General features: G+C 40.0%; 1 protein-coding gene across 2 annotated transcripts in view; it reads left to right on the forward strand.

The window, feature by feature from the left end:
• The window catches only part of BOD1L1 (biorientation of chromosomes in cell division 1 like 1), a 37,099-nt gene extending 23,006 nt beyond the window's left edge, over window positions 1-14,093 (forward strand). Inside the window, exons 15-25 of one of the 2 annotated variants that reach the window (XM_054202249.1) lie at window positions 548-621; window positions 1,324-1,408; window positions 2,431-2,516; window positions 3,834-3,909; window positions 3,991-4,025; window positions 5,889-5,934; window positions 8,846-8,880; window positions 8,995-9,079; window positions 9,526-9,679; window positions 11,352-11,495; window positions 12,690-14,093. In XM_054202249.1, coding sequence (XP_054058224.1) covers window positions 548-621; window positions 1,324-1,408; window positions 2,431-2,516; window positions 3,834-3,909; window positions 3,991-4,025; window positions 5,889-5,934; window positions 8,846-8,880; window positions 8,995-9,079; window positions 9,526-9,679; window positions 11,352-11,495; window positions 12,690-12,798 — 929 coding nt within the window. In that variant the 3' untranslated portion in view covers window positions 12,799-14,093. Of the gene's footprint in view, window positions 1-547; window positions 622-1,323; window positions 1,409-2,430; window positions 2,517-3,833; window positions 3,910-3,990; window positions 4,026-5,888; window positions 5,935-8,845; window positions 8,881-8,994; window positions 9,080-9,479; window positions 9,680-11,351; window positions 11,496-12,689 lie in introns of those variants that run through there. The other variant, XR_008466539.1, reaches the window with a different exon arrangement.
• Window positions 14,094-27,207: the final 13,114 nt, after the last annotated feature.

Below are 27,207 nucleotides of genomic sequence, written 5' to 3' on the forward strand. Positions count from 1 at the left end.
ACTACGTAATATCCAAGCTCTGCTGTCAACTGCTTTTGTCTTTTCAGCATCAGAACAATTAAAAAAGAACCATTAGGATAATTAATAATGTCATTTTTTTAATAGCAGTTTTTATTCTGCTTGTTAAAATTTTGATTTGATGAAGTGGGTAATTAGAAGCCATGCTGTATTCATTATAGTGTCCCACTCTAGCATTAACTGCTTTCTCTGTCTCTGGGTAAGTTAAAGTTAAGGTTGATGTTCTGTTTCTTGGTGTGGTACCTGTCAAATTTCAATGTTTAGCTTATCTTTAAAAACAAACACCAAAAAAACCCTAAACCCCATCTATAACATAACAAGTAACATGGAATTCTTTTTTGTAATTGTTTTGTCTTCCCTTTTCAAAGCGGGGTTAGCATAATTTTCGTTTCATATTTTTGTAAAGAAGATGCTGCTTGTCAGAATCTTTTGAATCACACTAATGATGAGCTGATATAAAAGTCGCATCAAAATCTGATGAATGCAGAAGGCTCTTCTGTAGCACTTGAACTGTTGTTTGTTTTTGCAGGCAGCCAGCTGATTGCTCAGGATGTGAGGAAAGATGAGGAACAAAATTCCAAAACAAAACCTGATAACATCAAGGTATTTTCAAGAACATTCTTTTTAATGTTCTACGATTGTAATGTAAATAAGATGGAAGTCTTAAGTTATTATTTCTGTAGCAGTTTATTTTGGGAGGTATTTTTATTATTGACTGTAAACTACTTTTGCATTGTCTTGAATGCAAAGTAACCAACTATCGAATGCTACCCACTTTTCAAGGGGGAGACAATTAAAAAAAAAAAAAAATGAAAAGGCGGGGATCTGTGGTGTTGGGCACAGCACCTGAATCCCTTTGAGCTGTGGCGGACCTATTTGTGTAATAGTTAAGGAGCCTGGGATTGCACGGAGCATTGCTGGAGCCCAGCTGTCCAGTCAGTTGAGCATCTTCATGGTCATACTGGTCTGAGATCTGCAAGAGGGTATCAGACTTTATCCGAGTTCTGGGTTTGCACTGAGCCCTTCTAAGTCAAAACCGAAATTCAGGACAAAATAGATGTTCCTTTTAACAGCACACACAGAATATTTGGTACTATCTCACCCATTGATTTTGATGAAACTTCTCAGCATCAAATTTTTTAAGATTTTTACAAAATCTTGATGAATAAAATAACTACTCATGTATTGGGGTGTGGGTTTTTTGTTTGTGGTTTTGTTTTGGTTTTTTTTTCAGTGTAAGTAACTGACAATGATCTTTAATTTGTAGTAAGATGCTCTTTTCTTCATTGTTTCAAAATAATTTAGGAAGTTAGCTTGAGTGATACAGCAGAAGCATCCAAAGAAATTGATGTAAAGCATACACCTCCTAAAAGGACTATGGAAGAAAAAGGTAATGAAACTGCCCATTCTGGGCAATTTTCTGAACCCATACTGAATGCTTATGTGTTTCCATTTGAATGATTCTGAGAGAAATTAGGAACTTGATTCCAGTTTGGTCCCAGCAACTTTGATCCCAGTAAATACTTGCATATATTCTCTAGTGGCTGTCTGTTCTATTGCTGCTATCAAATAATGCGTTAATCCTCGTTCCTTTAAAAGTGAGAGCAGATTTGATGTTTCTGCTGTGCTGTCACCCATCTGCTCCATTATTGCTTCAGTATGTATCTTGGGTAGGAAAGCTAATTGCAAATAAATGGGTGGATAGGGAAATAGCTCAATCTGGGTATGTGACAAGAACTTTTCCCAACTCTGGCCACTAATAAGAGGTGTCCTTCCATGAAAGAAATCATTATGTACTTGCCATCAAAATCAGTCCTGTTTGTTTCGGTAGAGAAACCAACCAGGAAAGAGTATGCAAGTTGCACTGTCATAGTTGACTTATTAATTGTGCTAAAATAAATAATAAAAAATGATGTGTTCACAGTGCTAATGTTGTCTTTGATGTAACTTCAGTCTGTCTTTGTGTGAACAGTGTGAGTATCTTCCCCAATGGTAGTTTGACCTATTAATAGTTTTGTCTCTGCAATGAGCATGTTGGCAAGTCTGAAACCGTTCTTCAGTGAGCTTGTCTCCTCAGCTTCCTGTTTCATGGAACGTGGGAGAAAATTCAACAGTGGCTTGTATTTGTCTTGCCATTTTACAGTGGGTCACACTCCTGAGCTTTTGTTTTTACCTTAAATTAGAAGATCTGTCTAACTCATCTTGTGTTAGGGAAGCATTCTGACAGACCAATATATTGTCGCTACAAGGCAAATAGCACTAATTTCTGATGGATGTTTTTAGGGAATTTTGAGCTACGGAATTAAATAATGCTTTCAGTGCAGAGATTGGGGCTTGTACCTTTTTCTTTGCCTAATAAAATAAAGGTGTACAGTTTTTCTCTTCTTGCTTTTTTTTTTTGTATGTATGAAGATGAATTTACCATCGAACAGGAAATATCTCTGGACATTCCTGAAAAGGAAAAGCACGGTCTAGAATCAAATGAAAATTCTCCAGAGGTGAGTGGTCTTATTCATGTTAACTAACTGAGATAATGCAGGTTCAGACTGAAAATAAGTACTAAAGCTTTGACTTCACCAACACAGAATTGGGTGTGAAAATTTATTTGGTACTGTAAAGTGCCAAAGACTCGTGTAGTTCTGTGTCACAAAGTATATACTCGTAGACCAGAAGACATCAATGGCTAATTATTGAATTAGAAATAATTCCCCTTCCTGCATTTAATAGAACTTATAAATTGTATAGAAAGCAATTCTATGGAGTTGCATTGTATAGAAATCATGTTTTCTGAAAACCTGGTAATTAAGATGTGGGCAGTTTAGTCACTAGCAAGTATGACTCGGCTTTAGAAAAATATTATCACTCAACGATTTTAAAACTCTCTATGTTATCTCTTAGGCATATACTTGTGATATTCTGCAGTGGTGGCTGTAAACAGATGTCTGAACAATAGAGATTAAAATTGTTGCTGATCCCTAGAAATGGACACAGTTCTCATAATGATGTTAGGTTTTGTTGTTTGCTTTTTTTGTCTCTAATTTGGAAGTGGAAGAAAGCTTAAAGAACAAATTGTTACATTTGTTCACTCAAGGCTTGAGTCACCAAGAACCATTGCAGGGGGGGAGACGTCGCTAGACGTCAGTAAATGCTGAATGAGACCTTGTTCCCTTGTAAATAGGAGAAAGTCTATTAGTGGGGATTTTGTGGTCTGAGATTGGGGATCTTTGTGATCCGAACCTCTGACCATATTCATTACTTAAAGTTGTCTTTCAAAGTAAGGGGCCTTTCTTACTAAAGGCCCTGTTTATATAGAGAATGTCACCGATCTGTATATCGGGATAACTGGAATATCAACTGTTTAATAGCACTTGCTCAACTGTTTTAAGATGTAGCCCGTGCTGTATGGCATTGGGAGAAGGGGCTCACGAGATACAAAGTTTGGAGTTTTCCTAAGGCTAAAAAGATGTGTTGGGATATATAGGGTAAGCCAGCAGCATTTGTGAGACCAACTGAGAGTTGTTGCGGGGAAGGGGACAGAAGGTACTGTGGTCTCAGGCATGCTTTGTGCCTGAGGCCAGCCGTGGACAACTTTGTATAATTGGGAGTTGTCTTGTTTCTTTTCAGCTTTATCAATGGATTTCATAACAGGCAGTGTCTCTTCCTATGAAACCTGCCTCATCTCTGTTTTTAAACTGACAAGCACTACCTCTGCTACTATCTCATTATAAAGACAGCAGCAGTCTTTGTATTATACTGCTCAAATGCTAAATGTCAGTTACAGTAACAAAAGTATATTTGTCCTGTATTTCTAATAGGAAAATCAGCCTGTAATAGTGAAACGGAAAAGAGGAAGGCCTCGTAAATACCCTCTTGAAGCTGTACAGCCTGGTGGTAAGTAGTTCATAATAACCTGTGTGGAAAAACAAGGAAAATAGTGACATTCAAGTTCTGAATTCGTATTTCTTCCCTCAGGTGGGGAGTCAAAAGCTGATATGAGCACTGGGAATGTAAGTGCCTTTATTTTGTTTGGGTGCGTTTAAACACAGTGATTCAAGAGCCATTTATCTGTTTAACAGTTAGCAGTATGTCAGAAACATCTTATGGAAAACTTGATAATTGACTTCAGTCTAAGCAAATCAAAATTATTAATGGTATTAATAGTATTAATAATACAACTGAACTTTGTAAGCAAATTATACTATTAATTCTATATTATTAACACTGCAAATAACCGAACAGAATCAATCTTAGTACAACATACTTAATTCAAATCTAAGTGTTACACTGGCTAGCAATATACTTGTATGCAGGGTGCAATTCTGATCATGTGCACACGTGTCTTTAATTTGTGCTGAGAGTCATTTTGGCCTGAAGATTGAGTGTGACTTTGCTTTGAAAACTTGAGATTATTATTTTTTCTCTACTGAACCTATCTTAATAATAGCTCATAGTAACTCTTAATATCTGTAAAATAAAGTATTGTGTAATGCAGTTGTATTATCTATATTACAATGTGTACGGTTCCTTCAAAAGATTAGACACATGCTGGTTAATAACTTAAGAGCTCATGAAACATACCTCTGTCTTTTAAAACTCAACAATATCTTAATTTCTTAACCCACATGAAGTACATGGACCGCGAAGAAAGTATCCTGTTGGGAGTGTTTCTGTAATCCAGTTGGATTACAGCACAGGGTAGTAATGGATCAGGCATACTTGTGGAGTACAACTAGTTGGATTTCTTCTGGTGGAAGGCTCCTCTCTTTGGAATTCCTGTATGTCAGAATCAGAGTTATTGCATAGAAAAGTGGTGATTTTAAAAATGAAGTTGTATTGAAACTCATGTTTTCTGTCGGCTTGCCTGGTGCTGTGCCAGCTGGCGTGGGTGTCAGAAGTCTTGGGAATTTCCCAGGGCTACAGATAGCAGGAGTTCTCCTCCCTGCTTGTTCTGTCCCTGCAGCTTTTCAGGCAGCCATTTGAGTCCTGTCCCTTCTACAGATCTGCTGGAGTTTTGTTTCAGAATTCCTAATCTTTCCTAATCGATTTTTTTCTTTCTACAATATTAATTTAATGAAATCTAATTTGAACTGGTGTGTTTCTTAGTGTTTGGTTTTTTTGTTTTGTTTTGATTTTTTTGTGGGGTGGTGGTTGGTTTTTTTTTAAGTAAGAATTAAATCTAATTTAATTCTAAATCTAAAATCCCCCTCAAAATAAATATACCTTGACACCCTTAGTACTGGAACAGAATCATCTTGTTCTAGTTTGACTATTTTAAAGGTCCTGTACCTCTTAGTGCTGACTGATTGGTGTGTCAGTCAGTTATAGGCTGGCTCCAGGAGGAGCAATATCTCCCCTCCATCTGAGATAAGGGTTCTGTAAGGTGAGCTGTTATCTTTGCATGACAGTTTCCCCTAGGCTGCTTGGAGAACATGTTGCTAGTTCAAAGGAAGCGTAGACGTCCTAGTGGTGGTGTTCAGTGATGAAAGCAACGGGATTTTTTTTGGACGGTCATCATAGGAGATTATGTAATTATACATAGCTCTTTCTACATTCAGAGTAAATCCAAGATTCTCACGATTTATAATTCTGCAAATCTGTATGTGTGATGATTACATAAAGTGACTGCACTGAACTTTTTTTGTATTGTTGATAATTAAGTTTTAAGAAGTGTGGTTGAGTGAAACTGCTTTTACCTTCGTGTCTTTTATTGCAATGACTTTAGTGTCAATTAGGTTACTGGAACTGATATGATTTCTAAATTTGCAGATAAGTTCTACTATGAATGAGAGCAAGCTTCAGTGTTTATGTACTACAATCCTGGATTTTTCTGACTTTCTTTAAATTAAAAAAACAACTTTTTTTTTTTTCAGCTGCAGTTTCCCATCTTTGCAAGTAGAGGAAAAACACCTCAAACAGGTAAGCAAATGATACCTACTTTAACAAATAAAACAAAAGATGGAAGAAATAGAAGACGGTTTTCAAGAAAATCACATGGGTCCTTCCTAAACATCATCTCTGGCAGTCAGTATTATCAACGTGTGAAAACGTAGGAGTAAACAGAACAGTGAAGACTTGTCCATAATTCCTACTGAGTTTTACTTTAAAAAAGAGCAGAACTTATTTCAAAGATGCAGCAGCACTGTGAAGTGCTGAATAATGCATTGCAAAATATACTAAATAATTTGTTTGTATACATAGGCACATGGCAGAGCTTCAGAGGTAGGTAGGTGCCCCACGAAACTCGTTCTTAGTGACTGTTTTCCATTTCTGCTTATTTTCTTTCATACGTATTACATTAACTGTTTTAAAATTTCAAACTTTGTTAAGTTAATTGGATTATCTGTGGATATGTGTCCAAAGAGCTTAGTTGGGGGGTATTTCTTTCCCCTTTCACAAGTGCCGTAAGATGACCGCTTCACTTTACTCAGAAATGTACTTCTAGTGCTTCAAACTATTCAAAAAATAAAGTGAGATACTTTCCTATTTCTCTCTCCCATTCAAGCATCTGTGATTTGTAAGAGGTCAAACCTTGGTGAATTTTAGGTGACATAGCTAATTTTTCGCATGCATGGAGTCTAAACTGCACTGGTTGTTTCAATGTTTCTTTTTAATTATGGGCATTCATAAAATATACTTTAAAGGAAGTGGACGAACCTGAAAGGCAGGTTAAAAAATGCTTTGTAAACAAATACAAACATTCATGCAACAAATCTGAGAAAACAAGTCTTCAAAACAAATCTTCTGGAGTTTCCAAAAGCTCAGGTTTCTGCAGAGATACTAATCTGGCTGCACTGCACATATGGACTGTTTCCTATTTTCTCCGCATTTGTTAAGATGTCAGCTTTAATCCGTATGCTCCAAAATTCCTGCTGGAGGGTTAGCTGGCTGTGTGGTACTTGGTTTCTATCAGCTGCAAAGAGAACAGACAAGAACGTGAGAAAGATGTAAAAGTGCATTCTGGCTTGCTTTTTATTCAAAAGGACAGACACCTGCCTGTGTACTTAAAGCTTGATTTAGTCTGTTAAGTAACACTTTGGTTTTCAGGTAAAAGGCTGTTGATGTCATAGTGATATTAAGGAGAGTGTATAAAGTGGATGAAATACACTGTTAAGCTTTTCATCCTATGTTAGCATTCATATGAGAAAAGGGGTTGAAAACCCCTGCAATGAAAAGAAAACAAAGTGGAATCCCTCTGTGCAGTTCACTTATTCTGGTAATTTCTGGGTGTTCCACGCAAGGGTTTGCAACAGGGACAGACTCGCATATAGAGTGGGCAGCAGAGAGTTTCTTTTCAGTCAGTACAACTCATGCACTTAAGATCTATCTGGTTTCTGAAGGCAGCATTCTCTTGTAATACTGACACTGAACTTGAAACTAAAGTTATTTTGTGCTAATCAGTGGTTGCTGCTGTAAAGTTAGTAAGATATTTAAATACTATAGCTTGTTATTTTTATACTTGTCTTGAGGCATTTTCATATTCTAAAGAGGGTTGTGTCTGTTAAGAAAGGCATGTCTTGTACTTACATGGAGTATTCCTCTATCAAAAGCCATTTTGCTACAAATTTGCCAAAAAGTACCAGAATTTTAAAGTATCTGTCTTTTGAACACAACAGAAATAGTAAATATTGGTTGTATGTTAGATGTATTTTGTGTAAAATACTTAATACACTTAATGTCCACTTAATACAGTGGACAGTCCAGTGTTTGATTGCGTTTCTTTATTGAATAGTTAGACATCTTTGCGTTTTATTTCATTTGCTTTTGTGTAAAAGGTTTTTCGCCATAACCTTGACAGAGAAACTCCAAAAAACTTGTGTGTGAATTTTAGTATGTTTCTGCTCTTTGAGGTCTATTTTTGAGCCGTTGCATTGACATTCTTCTGTTTGTTCTATCAGTCTGATTGGTGATGGGTTTAGTTTGTGTTGTCTCTTGTGTAGCTTTCAGAAAACAAAAATAGGCAACAATTTTATGGCAGGGGAAAAAAGGTATAAAAACTTGCTTTTGTTTAAGTTGCTTCGCTCCTTCTGTTCCTAAGGATTTTTATCCTTGCAGTGTTGCAGATAATTCCGTTTGACAAAGCTCAAGCTTTGTAAAATAATCTTTCTTATCATAGAGTTAGTCAGGGTAGAAGTGGTAAGCATCCACCACTGAGAGAGGCCAGAGACATGTGTTGTAGGTTTATAAATGCGTTTTAACATGCACAGGGCAGTCTGTAAGAAGTACTGAATTGGAAATAAGAAGTACTTCAACAGAGAAGGTTGCGTAATTTGTGTACCAGGTATTAGGTGGGTTTTAACTATTGTCTTTTTGAGCTACAGCCATGTTGGTGCTTCACCACGGGCATAGTTAAGCGCTAGAACAGATTGCCTGGAGAGACCGTGTTCTCACAGATTTTCAAAATTGGATTGAACGTGATCTTCATCAGTATGATCAGATTCATTAATTTAGCCATGCTTTGAACAGGAGGTTGGACTAGATGACCTTCAGAGGCCCTTTCTAAGCTAAATTTTTCTGTCATTCTGTAATTGGTTAACAGTAGTTAAAAGGGGTAAGTAACTTTTGCTTTTCCATTAAAACAGCATATGCAACAAAGCAATAATTAATGTCAGTCATATAAAGCCTTACTACTTTAAAAAAAAATTAATCATTGTCCCAGTCTCTGTATATAACAAAATACAACAAAGCCATATTCTAAATTAGATAGACTTTAAATGTTTTCTGAACTTCTGTGATGTTTATGCAAAGTTGGCAGTTTGAAAGAACTCCTTTTTAAACTGATTGGCAAAAGATTTGAAGTTCAGGATTAAGTTTTGTTCTTTCTTTTTAGGTGCAGACATATCTAATAAGAAAGACACAACAAATGTAAGTGCAACGATTTTCATTTGTAAGTTTGTAAGCAGTATGTAATGAAAAATGACTGTCTTCTATTTAAATGAAATTGTTCTTGTCTTATTTGCTTCCATTTTATTTTGTCAGGAAGATGAAGCTGAGAAAGCAGAAATGATTGTGCGTAAAAGAGGAAGAAAGCCCAGGCGTTCTCTGGTTCAGTCAGAGGAAACTGGTAAAAACATGAAACTGTGCTATTGCTGACAGAATGAGAAGATACTACTGTGCCTTTCGGTTTACTAATAGCAACAAGATAAGCTTTATTCAATTTTCCTTTCTTGAGGAAAAATCATTGAGTTACAGCTAGTATAAATATTATGTAAATATGTGTAAATTGCTGTAATCTCATGTCAGAATTGCTACATCCCAGATGCTTCTATAAAACCTCATGAATTTTCTATGAATTCTGGCTATGAGCTGCATAAGTAAACCATGGTGAATGTGTTAGCAAGATTAAGTCAAACAAGTGTGAATTAAAAATGTTGAAGGATAAAGGAAATGGAAAATTACTTACTTAAAATGGGATTTGTGAATAGAATACTTTTTCTAAACTAAGTGTCCATATCCTTTTGGAGGGCTTTTGGAAAATTATAGCACATGTGTAAAATTTTACATGGACAGAAACACTGGAGCCAGAAAGAAAACGTCGGAAATTAACGTCTTCTGAAGATGAACTAAAAGAGCAGGAGGAAGGTGAGGAAGAAGATGGTGAGGAAGACGATGAAGCACATTCTGGGGCCACAACTAGATCAGCCACAAGATTAGAGGCTCAAAGGTAACTGCGTGTAGAGACACCAATAGCAGGGGGGTTTCTACATTGTTCTCAGTTGTTGTGGGGTTTGTTTGGGGTTTTTTGTTTCTTGTGGGGGTTTTGATGTGTGTTTTTGGGTTGTTCTTTTTATTTTATTTTTAAATTGATGAGAGCTTCCCAAATAATTTTGGTTCTAGTACCATTCTTCTAGAGATATAGAGACAAAAGGGGAGGCAGGAAACTGTTAGGGTCTCAAAAGATGTACTTGAATATGTCAGAAGGTAAGAATTGGTCCTGTTCGCAGTCTTCATCCTAGTGATTTCTCAGAAGTTGTGTCTAAGGGCACTCGGTTCTGTTAGATAAAAAGGGACCTCTGACTTGACTGTGCAGTTGACCATTTGATATTTGGAGTTGGAACAAGGTGAAAGTGTAATTTTCAATGACCGTTTCTTTTTCCAAATATTATCCAAGTTAATATCTGAATCTGCAGCACTGGAGGATTTCGTTTCCAGTATGGTGATCTGCAAGCCCAGAAGGCAATCTTGCTGCAAAAGACTAGTGTGATAGCGAGAGTTCTGTTTTCAAGAAGCCGTTCGTCTCCCTTAGCCTAGGTCTGCCTTTTTGTAGGCAAACTGAATTGTAATAGAGCTCATCCTCTTGACTCTGTTATGGAAAGAAAGAAAGATAGCAGCTTTGGGAAGTTTTAATTTATGTTGCTGCCTTTCATAACAGATTTGGAGTCCGGGCTTTGGTTTTTATGTTCGTCGTGAGATTTCTGTGAAATCACTGGATTTACTTCGTTCCTAAGGATATAATATTATATGTTAGCCTTTGGGGCTTATTGGAAGCACTATTCACAGTATGCTCTTGAATTCATAATTTCAGAGCTGAATCAGAAAATAGTTACGTAGTCTTTATTTAAATAAAAATTGTGAAGGTTTACCACTAAATTGTAATGAAATTTTAGAAACTAGTGTTTTCATTCTAATTGCTTGTGGAAGCATCTGCTTTTTGACTTACAGATGTGTGCGTTTATTTTGTGTCTCAGCTTTCCAGTGCTATCTTTTAGCTCTGACTGTAACAAAGCATCTCTATCTTAAGGTGCTGCAAACAGTCTGCATTTTATAAGTATCATTTGGGAATAATTCTGTGGAAGAGGCTGCTTCTTCATCTGCAGTATTGTTGGATTATCAGTTTTTCTGACTTAAGTAACCTGTTTTCCAAACTATGAAGCTGATCACCAGTAACCAGTTTTTCATGTTTCTGAACTGGTGGATACTGAAGCTAAGACGAGTTCTTTATGCTGGATAAGCAAATTCTCTTTTCTTCTGCAGCCTGTTTGCCTTTGCTTCTTTTGTTCTGCTGCTGCTGCTACAAGCTATTCTTTTCAAACATGGGCACTTATGTACCAGAATTATTGCAGATTTGGAGCTAAGATTTTTATTTAGTTAAAGACTGACTGTAGTCAGTAAAGTAGCCTTTTGATTCTGCATTTGATTTGAAAATACACAGCTTGGCATTGCAGTTTGTGTCTCGAAGCATGCAAATTTTTTTCTTCACTGTTTCTTTTGGCAACTTTGATTTACGTGTTGCAAATACTGTGCAGTCTTAATTTTCTGCACTTGGAATGCAAGAAGAAAGTGACTTGGTAAAAGCATTTTGTTATATATACATTCATCATTCTTTTGTATTACAGAAAGCAGCCCAGCAAGCCAACCACACGTGCAACTTCTAAAGGCAGCAGTCCAAGTTCAGTTTCTCCTAGAAAACGACAGAACCTAGCAGCAAAAAAAAGATCACCAAGTGATACAAAAATTAATAAATCTCCTCCATTGACACAGTAAGTATTAAAGTTGAATCCACTTCTGTTATTTGTTTTGGAAACCACTACATTGATCCTTTCCTTATATGTGATATACTGCCTCAGAATCTGAACAGCAGTCTAGCTTCGCGCTGTTCTCTCCTCTTGTGATATATAAAAGCTTTTAAAGGATTTTCTTCTGTTTACGTTTTTTCTTTTTCTTCACTTCCTAACATTTTGAAGACTAGAATTTTTTTCTCTCAGTCCTCAAAAACCTCTTGGGAGAATCTGAAAATGCTGTTATACAGTATTTTAACTTGAGCTGTGACTCTTTCCTGAATGGCAGGAAGAGCAGCTGTAATTCAGGTTAAAGCAACATACGATGACATGATTCTAATGTGTCAGATCTTTCTAAGATCAGCTGATAAAAGAGGAGAAGCTCTGAAAGTCCCTATATCGAGTTTTGAAAATATTTCCCTTTCCGTCCTTCCCTTGTACACTTTCTAAAGTTGAGATCCCAGTATAAAATGCCAAGGGAGTAATAAATGTGAGGCACGGTTGCTGTTCATCTTGTAGTTTACCTGTAAAATAGGCTATGTGCCAAGTACGTTTAGTTGTCATCCACTCTGGAAAGTGGCAGTGTCTTCAAACTGAACCTCAGGAACATGTGTATCATGCACTGATCAGCTGTCACAGTTCCCCTCATGTTAATTTCTTCACATGGTTATGAATGGCCAAGAGTTGAAGCCACACTTCTAATTGATTGCAGCTGAAACATGGTGGGTTTATATACGGATGCTTAGAGATAAGGGTACATGATGGCTGCCCTTTACTCCCTCTTGTGTATGTGAGACAAGCCACTGTTGCTGCTGTTCTGTCTTTGTGAGACAGAGTACAAGATAATGTAGTTCATTATATTCTGTTAACAATCCACAAGTCTTTCCAAGAGAAAGAGGAGGAAGGAGGAGAGCTCTAGCCTCAGAGTCTACATCTGGAGCACTCTCCAACATACAGAATTAGGATGTGGTACCCTGCTAAGACATGATGGGAGAGTGCAGGGTCTCCCTATGGTCTCTGCTGGTATATAATGTTTTAGTATAAGCTTTTAGATAATATATCCAGGTAATTCATCAGAGATGGACAATTGCATCCTCTGACCAGGGTTGTGACTGACCACCCTTTTTGTTTTACAGGTCCTACCATTGTTAAATAATTATTAATAATGTTTTTCAGGTTAAAGGTGCAGTGTACCAAGCGTAAAAGGGAAGACAGCCCGACAGTGGTACGGAGGAAAGGCCAGCAGAAAACAGAGGAGACACCAGTGAAGAAAGCAAAACGATAATCTTTACCAGCTAGTACTGTTCATGGAAGAGTCAAAAGAAAAAAAAGAAAAAAAAACATCTGTGCTTCTATTTTTTTTAAAGCAAAGGGATTTGCACGTGCTTGTTTCAGAGGTCTAAGTTAAACAATGCAGTACTTTTAAGTTACATTTTAAACAGCTTTATAAACTATTGTTTATACAGAATATTATGTACATTTATTTCAGATGAAATATAAGTTTACTTTGTATCTGAATGAAAAACAAAGTAGTTATATATTTTATCACTGACTTGGAAAGTTGGGGTTTCCCAATGTGACATGCTAATGCAGATGCTTCCAACCCATGAGGCACCCCTGGGCCTGCTAATACACTTTGTATATAAACTTGTAAAAATAGGTTGTATTTTACTCTGTGTATGAATCTAATCAATGATGGACATTTTATTTATTATATGGAAAGCATTGTTCTGTAAACTTTAGTATATACCTTAGGTTTTTTTAATTATATATTTTACATTCTATGCAGATGTCAGTAGGAAACTTCCCCTCCGCTCCCCCAGGGCTGTCTTAAAACCTGAAGTTCTCTAAAATATGCTCAGACAGTTGGTAAAGTATATTTTCTCGCATGCGTTAAAGTAGTTTAGCATAGTGAAAGGGACTTGGCTCCTTTCTGTTCACATTTGTGACAAAGTATAAAATTTAAAATGTAATCTTCCTAGATTATATTTTCACTTGTGAATTTACTACCAACCTCAAGAAATAAATAGTATTAGGTTAGATTTATTCACAGTCCGCCAACACTACCCTGAAATGAGACAGTTTCATTTTGCAACTAAACACCTGTTCTTTCAGTATTTGTCTTTTTCAGCAGAGGGACCCATTGAAAGCAAATGTCACTTCTCCTAACTATAGGGCTTCAGCATTTTATGTTACATTTTATACGCAGGTATTAAAAATAGAACCTGGTATTGTTGCCAGAATCTTTTTTTAATGTATATTAACTCTGGTAAGAGCAAATGTTCAAGTGAAGTTGTATATAAAGTTAAACTTTTCTTATGATCAAATGTGTCTCTTGTTATGATGTGATGAGTTGCCAAACAATCTGAGATTATTTTAAGTGTTTTGTTGATATTCTGCTTTATAATTAAAAAAGATTTGGGGGGGATTTTACTTTTTTTTTCTTTTTTTTTCACTTTTTCTTTTGTGAGGTTTTTTTGAACTTGTTGTAAGGCAGATGTTTCCGTCAGATATTCTGCTTGGTTTCTTACTGAGATTTTTATATAAAAATTATAAAATGTTTGCCAAAAATCTGAGTTGCAATATTTTATTATCCTTTAATTTTGCTGTGTATTGCTGTGGAACTGGTTTTTACAAATGTATTTGGTTGGAGCTGTATCTATAAGCTTTACCTGATTAGTGTCTTTAAATGGTTACAGGTGCTTATATTTTAGGTATATAAACAGTAGGGAAAGGACCTAACCATTTACCAGGCTTAGTATACTATAGAAGCAGATGCACGCATAATTTTTTTTCCTAAGCAAACTTGAGTCTAAAAAACAGAAACCTCTTTTGCTCTGAAAACTAACTCCTTTTGATTTCTACCTTAACTCTGCTGCAATACCTTGCTAACACACTGATGATATGTGCCTAGATATTACTAACACTAGTGTTTACGCATTTCTTCATACCCAGTTGTAGGATAAGTTGAATCTTTTCCTTTTATTTCCTTGTTTTCCCCTTTGCCCCCTGCAGTGTGCATAGACCAAAATTGTAGATTTCTTTTCAGCCTTCGTTCTGTAAGGCTAACCAAGCCCAAGTGTTTGTTTTTTCAATAGGTGCTTTCTAGACTTTTGATCATATTTGGAGTCCTTCCCTGCATCTTCTCCAGTTGTGTTTCCTTACACCTGAATTCAAGAGTGAGATTGCTCGGGAGGTTCTGAAGGACGCTGTACCTTGTTATCATTTATTATTCTCTCTCTCTCCGCTGGTAGTACCTCTCCTGTTCGTATTTGCATATTTCACAGGCACATCTCTTCTGATGGATTGTAACGATTGACAAAGCTTCTACTCCTCAGTGTCAGATTCTCTTGCCTGTCGTCTAATGATCTCAGCAGAGAAATACAACCCTGCAGATCAATGGCAGTCTCCGAGTTAACCTGCTTAGAAGGTCTTCTGCTGTCCTTCCCCTTAGCGATGGATAACGTTTAGGAAAATCTTGTCTACAGAATGTATCTTTGATCGTTCATTAAATTATCCCATCATATGAAGGCATCAAAGGAACTATCTTTCACCAAGCAAGCAACTTTTACTTAAAGGCAGGGGGGAAGTGCCAATTCCACAAAGTATTTTAACTTACGCACACTTTGTTCCCTGCACGATGGCAACAGAACAGCAGCATCTTGTTCCTTTTCAACAAAATAGACATTTCTGCCAGGCTGCATCACTGTCAATCCAGGTTTGGAATTACTTTTTTTTTTTCTTTGCTTAGTAGTTTCAAGTGCCTGTCATCTAAATTACTATTACACTTTACAGGTACAGTAGTGGTCTGCTGTATTTAAGCATAACTTGGGCATTGGATATTTACAGTTTCCAAGTTTTTCATACCCTCCGTCTCCCAGGGCCCTTCCTGAGCACAAGGAAGGAGCGGGGGCAGAGGAATCAGTTTTCCCTTGAGTGCAGGAGGAGGCACATCCATCCTGTTCAGAATTTAGGCTTGTCATCCAGCTTAAGTCTTGACATATGTATAAAACAACTACTCGGTGCAAACTTAGAGAGTTCAGGGGGAAAAAAAAATACTGTTCTGCACTGTGATGAAACAGAATGTCCTGAAAGTGTTTTATGGAGAGGTTTGCTTGAGGCAGTTTGTTGCCACCTTTAGTGCAAGAACACGGCTACATTTCGAAACCACTTGGCTATATTTTTTTTTTTTTATTATTTTCAGTGGCTCATTTTTCTTCCAGTTCCTTCTCTTGGACCTGCTTCGTTTCTCTGAGTATTAAAGTAGTGAGTGAACCAGAGCCACCCTGGTGGAAGACGGATTTCAAGTCCCCCTGCTGAGATTTACAGAGCAATAACTTGAATCCTGCTTACCCTACCTCGGCTGCCTCTGTTAACCAGATGGCTGTTGGCTAGTTGTCAGTATCTCTTCATATTTTCTAGTAAGTTCTACTTAAAGGTTATTTACATCTCTTTACTGTCTTCAACCTAAAATACTATGGGGTTGTCTACTGTATAGATTTAAAATCTCACAAATGACTTTTGTTTGGTTGTCTTTTCTGTGGTGGTGGATTTTTTTTAAACCAACCGAAGGGTCATCAGTAAAAAGTCATTTGCAGTTTTCATTTTTTGATGGGGTCTGGCGAGCTTTAACTCTTGCAACAGGTGAAATTTCTCTCCAGAACCTGACCCAAAGTCAGTAGGCGCACTCAGCAGCTGAGGCAAAGTTTTTGCTGATGCTGGCACATCTCTGAATGCCTCAATTTTCTGTTCCAATAGCTTCTCTAGTAACATCTATTTCTCAGTTGTTGGGGTTTTTGGTGGTGTTTTGTTTTGTTTTGTTCTGGGGCATCTATCCCAGAACACACATCCACTGTTTCTTCTCTCTCAGCCTGTGTTCTGAGAGCATCGTGTGTACAGAACAACCTCTGGGCCTGATCCCTCAGAGGCTGCGTGCTGTCCTGAGCTGCCTTCATCTGTCCAGAAACTCAGTAAAAATTTGTCCGATAAAACCTGGCAACCAAGAGCAACAAGTGCTCGTGGTGATAGTGACTATCAACAGATGGCCACTATGATGCAAGTCCAATACAGGCTGAGGTCTCAACGCTGAAAGTGGTCAAAGTCTGATACCTGTATCAATTTCTGCGTTGAGAAAAGATCATTTGCCACCACAGGCTCTTGTTACTCCTTGCTTTTGGAAGAGGTGGTGGGACCTCTGTGGTGCTGAGAGTCACGGGTCTGAAGAGAATTGCTGACCAGAGGCTGGGATACACTGAGTGACTTCTACACGTCCTTCCAAAGCAGCGTTTGATTTCTTTGGAGCTGTACCTGTTTATATTGCAAAGAGTGAATTTAACTGATAGATTTTTGTTCTCTTCCCATTAAAGTCATTCCACGTGAAATATTTTCAGTTTTAAAATTTAACGCGAACATCTTAACAAAGGGATCTGTACATACGCTTACTCCAAGCTCTTGATAACTTAGGTGTTCTCAACGTTGCCTGCTCGGTCATTTCATGTACCAGCTCAGAAGACTCGTACCTTCACAACTTCAGCAGCCTTCCCTCTATTTCATTTGCTTGTAGCTTCAGTTCAGAGGAAATTGCCCGTGTCAGCCTTCTGCAGGTTTTGGCAGCTTCTTAAAGATACTGTGCTCACTTCTTCCAGTAGATTCCTTGTCCCAGCTATGTATGTCACACTCCATTACTTCCATCAGCTTCTCAAAAATCCTGAGCCCGTTTCAAGCAAGGTGGATTTTTTCTACTAAAATATGAAAGTTTAAAGGCCAAGGAAATTCTATCTACATTCTAGTCTTTGTTTCCAGATTCTGATGTTTCACCAAAATTCCTTGGAAGTCTATTTCTGATTTAAACTCCCTTCCTCTTTCAAATCTCAGCTTTTTAGCTCTTATCCTTGCTAGCTTTGTGAATAAAGTCCGAAAGAAAAACATAATAAAAATAAATGTCTCTCTGGGAGTCCCTAGATAGCTGTATTTAAAGCTAGGAACATAACACTCTTGCCAGACAACCAGGGAAGAAAAATACGGTTTGAAATGGCCATAACTTAGTAGGGCAGGAATAGATTTTTGGCAGTGGCTGTGCAATTAATTAGCCCAGGGTGGGGTTTCACGGTCGGGCTGCGACTGCACAGCACCTTTCACCTTCCCTCTTCTTCTGCCCCTTAGCCAGAGCCTTCCTCCATGCCAGCGCTGAACCGTACGGTCACAGACTGCTGGGCCAGGAAGCCTGAAATTTCCTCTACAGAAGCAAAACTGCTGATTAGCTTTGAATGCGGTCAGTTTGCTAAAGCAGCTGTTGCTGGGGCTGCGCAAACACTGCTGCCTGCACAAAGGAGATGGCCGTGTGGCAGAGTGTGATTCCACCCTTCCATTGTACCGTGGATTCAGGTACACGTCAGCTGGTCGCCCAGGTGCACCATTAGCTCTCACAAGCGTTTCTGGTGTCTCTGTATCACATAATTGGTGTATCAATGGACAGTGAGCTAATTTGTGGGTTTGATCTTTTCCTAGTGACAAAACGGGGAGGTTCCTGACGCGAAGCATGGATTACCCAACCAGTCAGCGATCCTTGCTGTCAGCCACGTACCAAGAAGAGATCATGCGGTTTTTGAAAGCTGAATCCAGATTTAGACTAGCTGTAATGTGCTGTGTTGCTTCTCGGCAGGGCGTGGAAATTAACAGTTAAATCACTCACAGGGGTGCGAAGGGTCCTCCCCTAGTGGGATGCTTTAAACTCTGACATGGGACAAGATTTTTCAGGGTTCTTCAGGAACTGAAGCCCTGTTTCTAAAACTGATGTAAAGATTGGGGTTGGGCTCAAAGATTAAACGGGATCTAATGTTGAAAAATCTGAACTTAAGCCAGCTTGCTCCCTGAAGAAGTTAGGAATCCAAATGAAGTATCAAAGCTTCCTGTATTAGGAGACTTAGATCCTCAGATGCGGTCCACAAAACTGACCAAGCTATCTGGAAGCCAATGGCACTGGCCTGTAGGAAACATCTATGATTAGCTCCTCAAGAACAAGCATGTAGTGCTGGAAGATGATATCTACCCTCTGCTTAGGTTTCACCAAGGATGGACCTTTGCTGGCCCTTCTTCCAAAGACGCAAAGAAAGAAGGCTTTTTGTATGCTGTGGTGAGAGCATGGGGGACCTGAACCCACACGTCTCGGGAAGGGAAGGCTGCAGGGTATCCGAAGGTGGGTATTACTTTCTCTCCTGTTAAGATATTTCACATCCCATGACTTGTCCTACTTGCTGACGCAGGAGCTAGGGACCGGGTCTCATTGTCCACATTCCAGATGACTGTTCCACTCCATAGCATACTGAGGAAATGGGATGTTGGGGCATATGTGTACCACTGTCTCATTCAGTGTTTGTCAAAAAGAAATGCTAAGGCTTTTAATTCCAAGGTAGGCTTCATGTCTGTGGCTCCTGAAGAGGACGAGGCGTCTCCTTCCACCCCAAGTTAGGTGTTAAAACAGACTTTGAAGGGGTGTTTGTCCAGCTGGGACGTCTCACCAGGCACCAGCTTAGCTTGGCTGCTTCCCCGGGCACTGTGCAGGAGTCCTGCTGAGGTGGTGTGACACCCAGTGGGTATCTACCTCCAAGGAAGATAGTATGATATTAATTATTATTAATATAAATCCTCTTATAATCACAGGCTCCTTGTTTCTCTGTGGCCTCGACACTGTGGAAATCCTTCCGTTGGTGCTTTCTAGAGATACAGTCTAGGCCAGGGCAGCTCAGTTCTACCATGCTGGAAACAGTTTCTGTGAAGATTATTTAAAAAAAAAATCCTTCAGAGAAACAAAGAAAGCATCACCAACAATGAGGTTTTGTTGTTTATTTTGTGTATTTTTTTGGTGTTGGCAGCAAGATGTACTGGCACTTGAAAGGCAGAGTGGGAGCGGCGAGGGGAGATGTGAGTGGCTTTGTGACGTTCTGTTATCAACATCTCACAACCACGGCTTGTGGAACCTGCGACCTCGGTGTGGATGTGATGTAGAAATGCCGAGAGAGGCAACCGACGACCCAGGCTACGCAGTTCCTTTACTGATCCCTGCTACCACTGAGATCTCGACCTTTATTAGTACGTCATAAAAAACTTACGCTGTGCCAGATATGACGGGTAGAGCGGACACAGACTAGAAAGTAGAGGTGAAAAGCAAGTGCTGAAAAATTATTAGAAGTACTTTGCCAGGACTGGGGGCTGCAATGCCACCCCTGTGCTTGCCGTTAGCTTAGCTTAGCTTTTATTTATTGAGCGTTCACAGGCACTAGCATAACTCTGCTGAGAGTTAACCATGGGTGTAAGATGCGGGTGGACGGTGGGCGCGCAGCTCTCTCCTCACCACCACCATCTCTTAGCAGCAATCTCAGGTACTCCGTGATGTCGAAAAGCTGTCTGAGAGCCCTGCCCTCTAACGTCACCAAATACCTTGAAAATAAATATGATTTCCACTGGGGAAATAGAGACCTTTCTGTCAGTTGTGAGTTCAGTTTGGAGATGACGTACCTGCTGCAGTCATAGCGAGCTCCCTTTGGGGCTTTTCCTCATGGAAGGACAATGTTTATACGTGGCTCCAGCAAAGCCACACACAAAGTGCAGCTTAATCAGTTAGTGGGAAGAGCATTAAAGTAGAAAAAGCTCTACCACGTATTTCAGCGTAGTTTTGGCCCTCCCTCACTAGCGAACCACATGAATGGACCAAAATTGTGCTGTATTTTCAAACACGGTTCCTTTGCGAATCACACAGCCAGGGAGCAGAGGCACTGGTTGTGCCTCTGTGCACGTACTGAGGATTTAATTGAGAATAACAGAGGAATATCAAAGCTATCAGTCTTACTGTTAGCTGGACAACTGAACCCTCTCCTGGTGTCCTTTCCTTTTCTAGATTTTATTGTAACATGTCTCCCATGCTATGCAACGCTTTATATAAGTCAACAGATATTAAGATGAATGAATAAAGAGGAATACATAAGAGAAAAATGCTCACTGATCACATTCATGATACTCCAGCACCAGTTCCAGTATATAAATTTAAAAATGTTAAAATTAAATAGTCATTCCTGCTTCGGTGCCCAAAGCAAGCAGAGATCTGGAATGCGACTTTCCTTTTAGACAATGATAGGTTCACTCTGCTCTTTTTATATAAACAAGAGCTAAGAATTGCTCGGTAATATAGTGCTTATTTAACTCTGTTCAGCCAGGATTTTTCAGGCTAAGTAAACAGGCAATAGAAGGCCACTTTAAAAAAAAAAAAAATTAAACTGATGATAAAAGTTCTTTCAACTAATTTTGAACTTAGAACTCTATTTGGCCCTCAAGCACAGGAAATATCCCTTGGGGGAAGCTTTAATCAAAGTAAAACGGGACTCCCGCACTCCTGGGCACACTCCCGGTGAGATGCCAGCTCCTTTTCCAGCTCAGAGGAGGCAGAGAGCGAGCGCGAAAGTGGAAGAGAGAAGCCACCAGGGACAGGCAGGAAGGGCTGCTGGGCCCTGGGGTGGCGCTGGGAGGTGGTACCCGTCCCCATGCCCGCTCCCTGCAGCAGTAGGTGTGACAGGACTGCCAAAGACGGGGCTGGAAGTCGTAATTAGTTCATTTCTCCATGAAGATGCAGCACCGGCAGCTCTGGAAGTCGGCTGCCTGGTAGCCACTGTCTTGGGAGAAGGCAAAGACTGGCTGATCCTGCAGGCTGGTTGTTCCAGGTTATTCCAAATATGTGATGTCTAACCAGATCCTACAGATCTCCAGTGATGGCAACCTCCCCGCCCCCCATGTCACCTAACCCTTGTTGCTGATTAGATTTAAAACATTTTTTCTAACCTGAAATTCTCTGTTGCAATGTGTGCCTTTTATTTCCTGTACAGCCGTTATATCTTTACAGCAGGGTGCTACCCCCTTGAAGACTTGCATTTTTGGTTAATGTAGTTTTGTAACTTTTCTGTTTTCAAAAACTGTTTTTGTTCTCAGCTTTCAGTGTCTCGTATATTTTCTCTCCCTCTTTCCTCACTGGGAAAAAAAAAAAAAAAAAGGAAAGACAAAGAAAAGGAGGAACGGCATGGAAGCCTCAATATAGAAAGAAGCATAAAGCAGTTTTCTTCTGTTTTGAAATAAACATATAAACAAGGGAAGTGATCTACATTAAAATAAATAGAGGTTGGTTTTTTTCCCGCCGTTAAGACGTCTATAGTTTTATTTAAAATTTTTTTCTGGGTTTTTTCTCATACAAAGGCTTCAGATTTTTGCCCTGCAGTCAAGCTTTGCAGGTACACATTAGTTGGCCGTAGCCTGGAGCTAACAGACCAAGGAGCCTCTCCAAGTGTAGCCAAGAAAGGAGAAAGGCAGCTGTGCCATATAAGACATTCACAGGGCTTTACTGTTACAGACATATTGCTGGCTTCATTTTTCTTGCGTGAACAAAACACTGTCCAGTGACTGTTATAACCTCGTAATAGATGTTCATACAATTTTATTGTCTTTTCAGAATGGGGGAAGTTTTGCTTCTGAGAACAGCAATAGGCTCAGGGTGTAAAGTGCTAAGTACTTAAAATACAGTTGGATAATATTTGCCACGATGATTATATACCACAACGGCACTAATCCAAAATGGAATAATCCATCACAAGCGGACACAAAGACAAGCAGATGCTAGCACAGCAGTGGATGTGGGGGTGTGTTGTACCGAGGCACGCAATGAGACTGAGAAGGAAAATTCTTCCATTCCTTCACAGCACTCTCCTTTTTAAGAAAATAATAAAATGGCTTGGGTTTTTTATTTCTCTTTTCTAAGCAAGTTCACCTAATTCTTTCCTTGGATGTGTCAATTTGATTTCTTGAGATAATGGGATTGTTCAAAGACAATGGTGAACACGGGGCTTCCTTCCCAGATCTCATTCCTTTGCTCCTCTCCCTCTTTTCACACCTTCCTCAAACTTTCTCAACTTTTATCGCCTCTTTTCTTCTGTAAAAAAAAAAAAGAAAGAATGGGAAAGTGACCATAAGCTTTTAAAAAAGGGAAAGAAGTCCAATTACTTTTGTTTTCGCTCAAGGACATCAGACTTGACACAGTCGCTCTGCATCAGCGCTTTGATTTTCATTGACCAGGGAAGAGAGATGGTGTGGAGCCAAAGTGCAACACGTCCATTGGACCGATATTTTCTCCATGCTCGCCCAACAGCTAGAACATCACGTCTTGGTGTGGTTGGGATCTGGCAAGGGTGAATATACTAAAATATCATGAGAAAAACTTTCAGTATATTCCAATAAACTGTTAGGGGCCAGAATCATTACAAACAAGAGATGAAGATCCTGGTGCTGATGAACTCCTTGGAAGAATTGCCATTGTGCCAGTAAGGGAGCCAGCCTTTTCCCAGCAGGGCTGAGATCTCACTCGACTGGTTTTGAGGCTTTCCCGCTCTTGTGGTTTCAGGAACCCACAGGAATTTATTGTTGTTTAGACAATTATTCTATCAGCCAATGACCCCTCCCCACCTGGGAAGGGGAATCAGGAAAAAACAAGGAAACAGGAGGGTCGAAATATAAACAGATTTAATAGAATAAGACTAGATAATTAACGTTAATAATATTAAAGAACCAATATTGATCCCGATGAAAGTAGAAAATAAATGAGGATTATACAGATCGAGTTGTATCAGTAGGAAGCTATGCGCTCACGGCGGTGGACAGCAAATGTCGGACATTGCGAGCGCTGCGGCTTCGGGAGGTCGGGAAGGCCTCAAGGGTCCAGCAGTGGGGCAAGAAGTTCTCAGGATCGCAGCTATCACAGAAAAGAGAGACTCCTCAGCAAACTTTCTAATTTATATTGAATGTGACGTTCACGGTATGAAATAATCCTGCTGGCCAGCCTGGGTCAAGTGCCCCGGTCTTGCTCCTCTTCGTCCCCGCACCTGGCTAGCTCAAAAACACTGAGACCTTGAAACCCACATACCACAGCTGGCTATAAAGTAAATATTTTCACAACTTCAGACACTAGAGTCTTCTAAAAATGCAGTTTTCCCAAGCATCAGAACAGAACTTAGTGAAAAGTAAAATTACTGAAAGAGAAATTAGTCCTGTGTTGCTCAAACCAGGACCCCCAGCCGCCTTCTCCTGCAAAATCCACACCTGGAAGGCAGGCGAGGAACTTGCCCGATTGCAAAGCGAGGACACACTCTGCAACCCCCTTCTCCGTCATCGCAACATCCCTTCTCCGCGCAAGTCGCTCAAGGCGGCTTTGGGGGACGAATAGTGGGAATCCTCTCCGGAAAAGCAATTGCTGGGTCGCAGGTAGGTTGGAAAAAATACTGGCTTTTTTTTCCCCGTACAGATAGTCCTAAAATAGCCACTAGATGGCAACGGGAGCCTGCCGGGTCGCACGCCGCGCATGGTGCGCCCAGAGCCGCGGGGGGGTGGAATTTGGGCCAGGCCCGTAAGAGCACGATAGAGGAGTGAGGAGGGGCTGGCGTGGGACTGTCCTTGGGGCCACCGCTGCTTGGACACCCCGACCACCGACAGCTCGGCACGGGCAGCCTGCCACCAGTTTTGGCAGGAATACCTGTTTCCAACTCGATATTCATGAATACGCTGCATAGCATAGGTCTAAATCCACTTAGTGTTATGTTTATAGGTACAATATATGCATATTGAAGTCCATATAACGTGGGTCTATGTTTGTAGGCCCATCGAACTTCTTGAGGAACAAGATTTGGAGGTTTATTAGAAGCTCTCCATTCCAATCACAGGTACCTTGCCCAGACCTTCACATTTCTCTCATTTTCCAGCCCCCTATTCCTAGTGCTTTGCTGATCTAATTCCCTCCATCCTCACTTCTCATCTGACCTGTCTTTCGCTGCTCCACATCCATTTGTTCCCATCCGGTGCCCTCTGGTTCCCTCACAGGGTCCCTCTCAGCTCTCGGTTCTCCCTTCCTTTCCTCTCCCCCTTTCCTTTTCCCTTCCCTCATCAGTTTGTTGCATACTCTTGGATCAGGCAGGCCCTGCCCTCTCCCTCTGCTCATGTCCTCCTTTTATTTGTTCAAAAGTCTTTCCTTCAGCTCCATTTTTCCCTCCTCTCAATCTTCTTGCCATGACCAAGAATTTTTGTGGATGGCAACAGTACATAGATGTACTGACATCCAAACAGGTTAGACACAGGCTAAGGGGCCTTTACATTTCCTCCTTCTGGCTGCTGAGAGTAAAGGCAATAAGAGAAGTCATGAAAATAATGATTAGAGCAATTACAATCCCCTTTTCATTAGCCATCCTTATTCCCCATTTTTTGCAGTTAACTCTGATGTGACTGGAATCACCTTTCAGGCTCCCAGGACCCAGCAAGCAAGAACTGGGAAAGAGTCAACATCCAACACCAGCTGAGCCAGCAGGTGGGAAAATAAAGCCCCTTCTTGAAGAAAATCATCAAACACTCTGCATCTTGGAGAAAATGCACGGGGGATTTCTATATGTCAGCTGGAGCCCAGATGCTAGGGCACACGATAAGGGGTGCATATCAAAGCTAGCTACAGACAATAATGTCCCGATATTTTCATAAGCTGGTCTTATCATGCATCTCAGAATCAACACTTTTTGAAAAGGAGTTTATTAAATGCAAGAGTATGGCACTGAGCTGTTCATGAGAAATACCATGACCGCACACCATGTCCAAAGGGCCAGGGCTATTGAAACGAAGCAAGGCACAGATTCCTGTCTTGACATTGATTTGTAGATGACAGGCTACTTTTCAGCTACACAGATGGCAGTCTTGTCTCCCCCTCACTGAAAGGATCACACTATCTCATTATCCAGGTGTTCTGACATTTAATATGCTCGCCATAAAAGCAGCTGCTACCTTAGACCAAAGCAGTTGCATGACCTGCCCAGGCCTGCTTCTCTGAAGTCACCATGTATTAGAAAGTAGCCCTAGGAGCTGTAGTGGTGCGCCTGGCCAAATGCAAACCAAGAAGCAAGGCATTTGTTGTTGGAAGGTGGAAGTTCTTCCATGCCAGATACTGCCATAGCCCCCACAGACTGCAGGGATGTCAGCTCTTCTCTCCAACGGTGCTGCCGCTCTTCCAGGGTCTGCCAGCAGTTCTCAGGGCTTCAGGGTCAACACACCTTATGGCTGCAGAGATTTCCTACAGTTAGCTCTTGAGGAGCCACTAAAAGATCTAAACTAAACCCTGTGAATGAAATGTTATTGTATGCGAAGGTCCTTTGCCTTTGGACAATTTAGGTCCCCTCCATGATAACTATGGGCAGAGTCAGAGATCTGAATATCAAGAGGAGCACAACTGATCAATGCGCATGTATACCATTGCTGTTTGGGATGGTCAGTCAACCAGACAATTACCATGACAGTACAAGGAGATCAGACTGCAAGGACTTTGTTGCACATTTTGCAGAAGACTATACTGCAGACATCTTTTTCAAGCTATGAAGCATAAAACTTTGCTTTGCTGAGAGTTGTATTTCCTGATGATGGGCATACCCAATGCAAAATAGCACATTCCCCTGCACAGCCCTTCTCAAAAGGAGTCCTTTTAACACAGAGGTCTTGCACAAAGTGTACAGTATGTGACAGAAATACACATCAGAAGTCCTCCAGAGAAATGGAAGGACAGTTGAGAGCAGCGTTTTTGCCCGAAGATTGGGTTTTAATGCTTTCTACAGGCAACAGTTGACAGTGGTCTTATACAGAGGTGGAACGCTGGCTGTATAGAGAAAGGTGTGGGGTTTTTAATCAGCCCTTGTAAAATACAGACAATACTATAAAGCACGAGAAGACCATACCACGCTCTACCCTCTTTCCCAAGCAGGGAGAGCAGAAAGCTCTCATTCTTCCCGCCGACAATAACCTCATCCATAGCACAGGAAATCACAACTTGCCATCTTGAAAGTATTACCAAAATGTCCTTCCAGCCAGCGCTCCTTTGCCTTCACCATTTCACTTGCAGGCAGATTTCTGCATCCTTTTGTTGTGAAAAACCTCCTGGAGAAGTAAAAGGACTTTCTTGGTTTCCCAAGGGATTCATAACCGACGTTTTGTCTACCCGCAGGTCTGGTCCCTCTCACATCGCAAGAGTTTTCCACTGCGTCGCTGGAGTCCTTTAGTACTGGAGACTTCTTCAACCACCTCATTTACTCTCATTCATGTAATGAGTAAGGTGCAAACTGCCTTTGTCATATTACACATTTTTATTCTTTGTCATCTACCTTAATACTTTTTTTTCTTCCATTAGGTAAATCCCAAAATGTGTCTGGCTAATAAATTATAGAAATAGCTAATTCTACGACAGGAATACCCTGAGAACGCAGTCAGGCTGTCCTCTCCTCAACACCATAAAAATGCTCAGGAGGAGACAACCCATAAACCAGAATCTAAATTTAGGCAAAGACAACACTAACGAAGATGGGAATTCTGAGAAGAGAGAATGAGTGTTATAAGGACAAGACAGGGTGCATATTTGCGTTCGTCCATAACTGACATGTTCAAAGTCTCTATTCTCTAAGATACACACAGAAAATATGAACAATATCTGTATTGCCTGCAGACAGCCTGTGTCATGTTCGCTAATTTTCAGGCAGCCAATTAAATTTGCACTTGAACTGAACAAAACAGGGTCACTGATTTATTTGTGAAGTTTATGTAAGTATTTGTATTCTCGCTGAGCAAGCCAAAAGAATTAGTGATTTAA

The sequence above is a fragment of the Rissa tridactyla genome, chromosome 5 (genome assembly GCF_028500815.1).
Source record: "Rissa tridactyla isolate bRisTri1 chromosome 5, bRisTri1.patW.cur.20221130, whole genome shotgun sequence".
Lineage (NCBI taxonomy): Eukaryota > Metazoa > Chordata > Aves > Charadriiformes > Laridae > Rissa > Rissa tridactyla.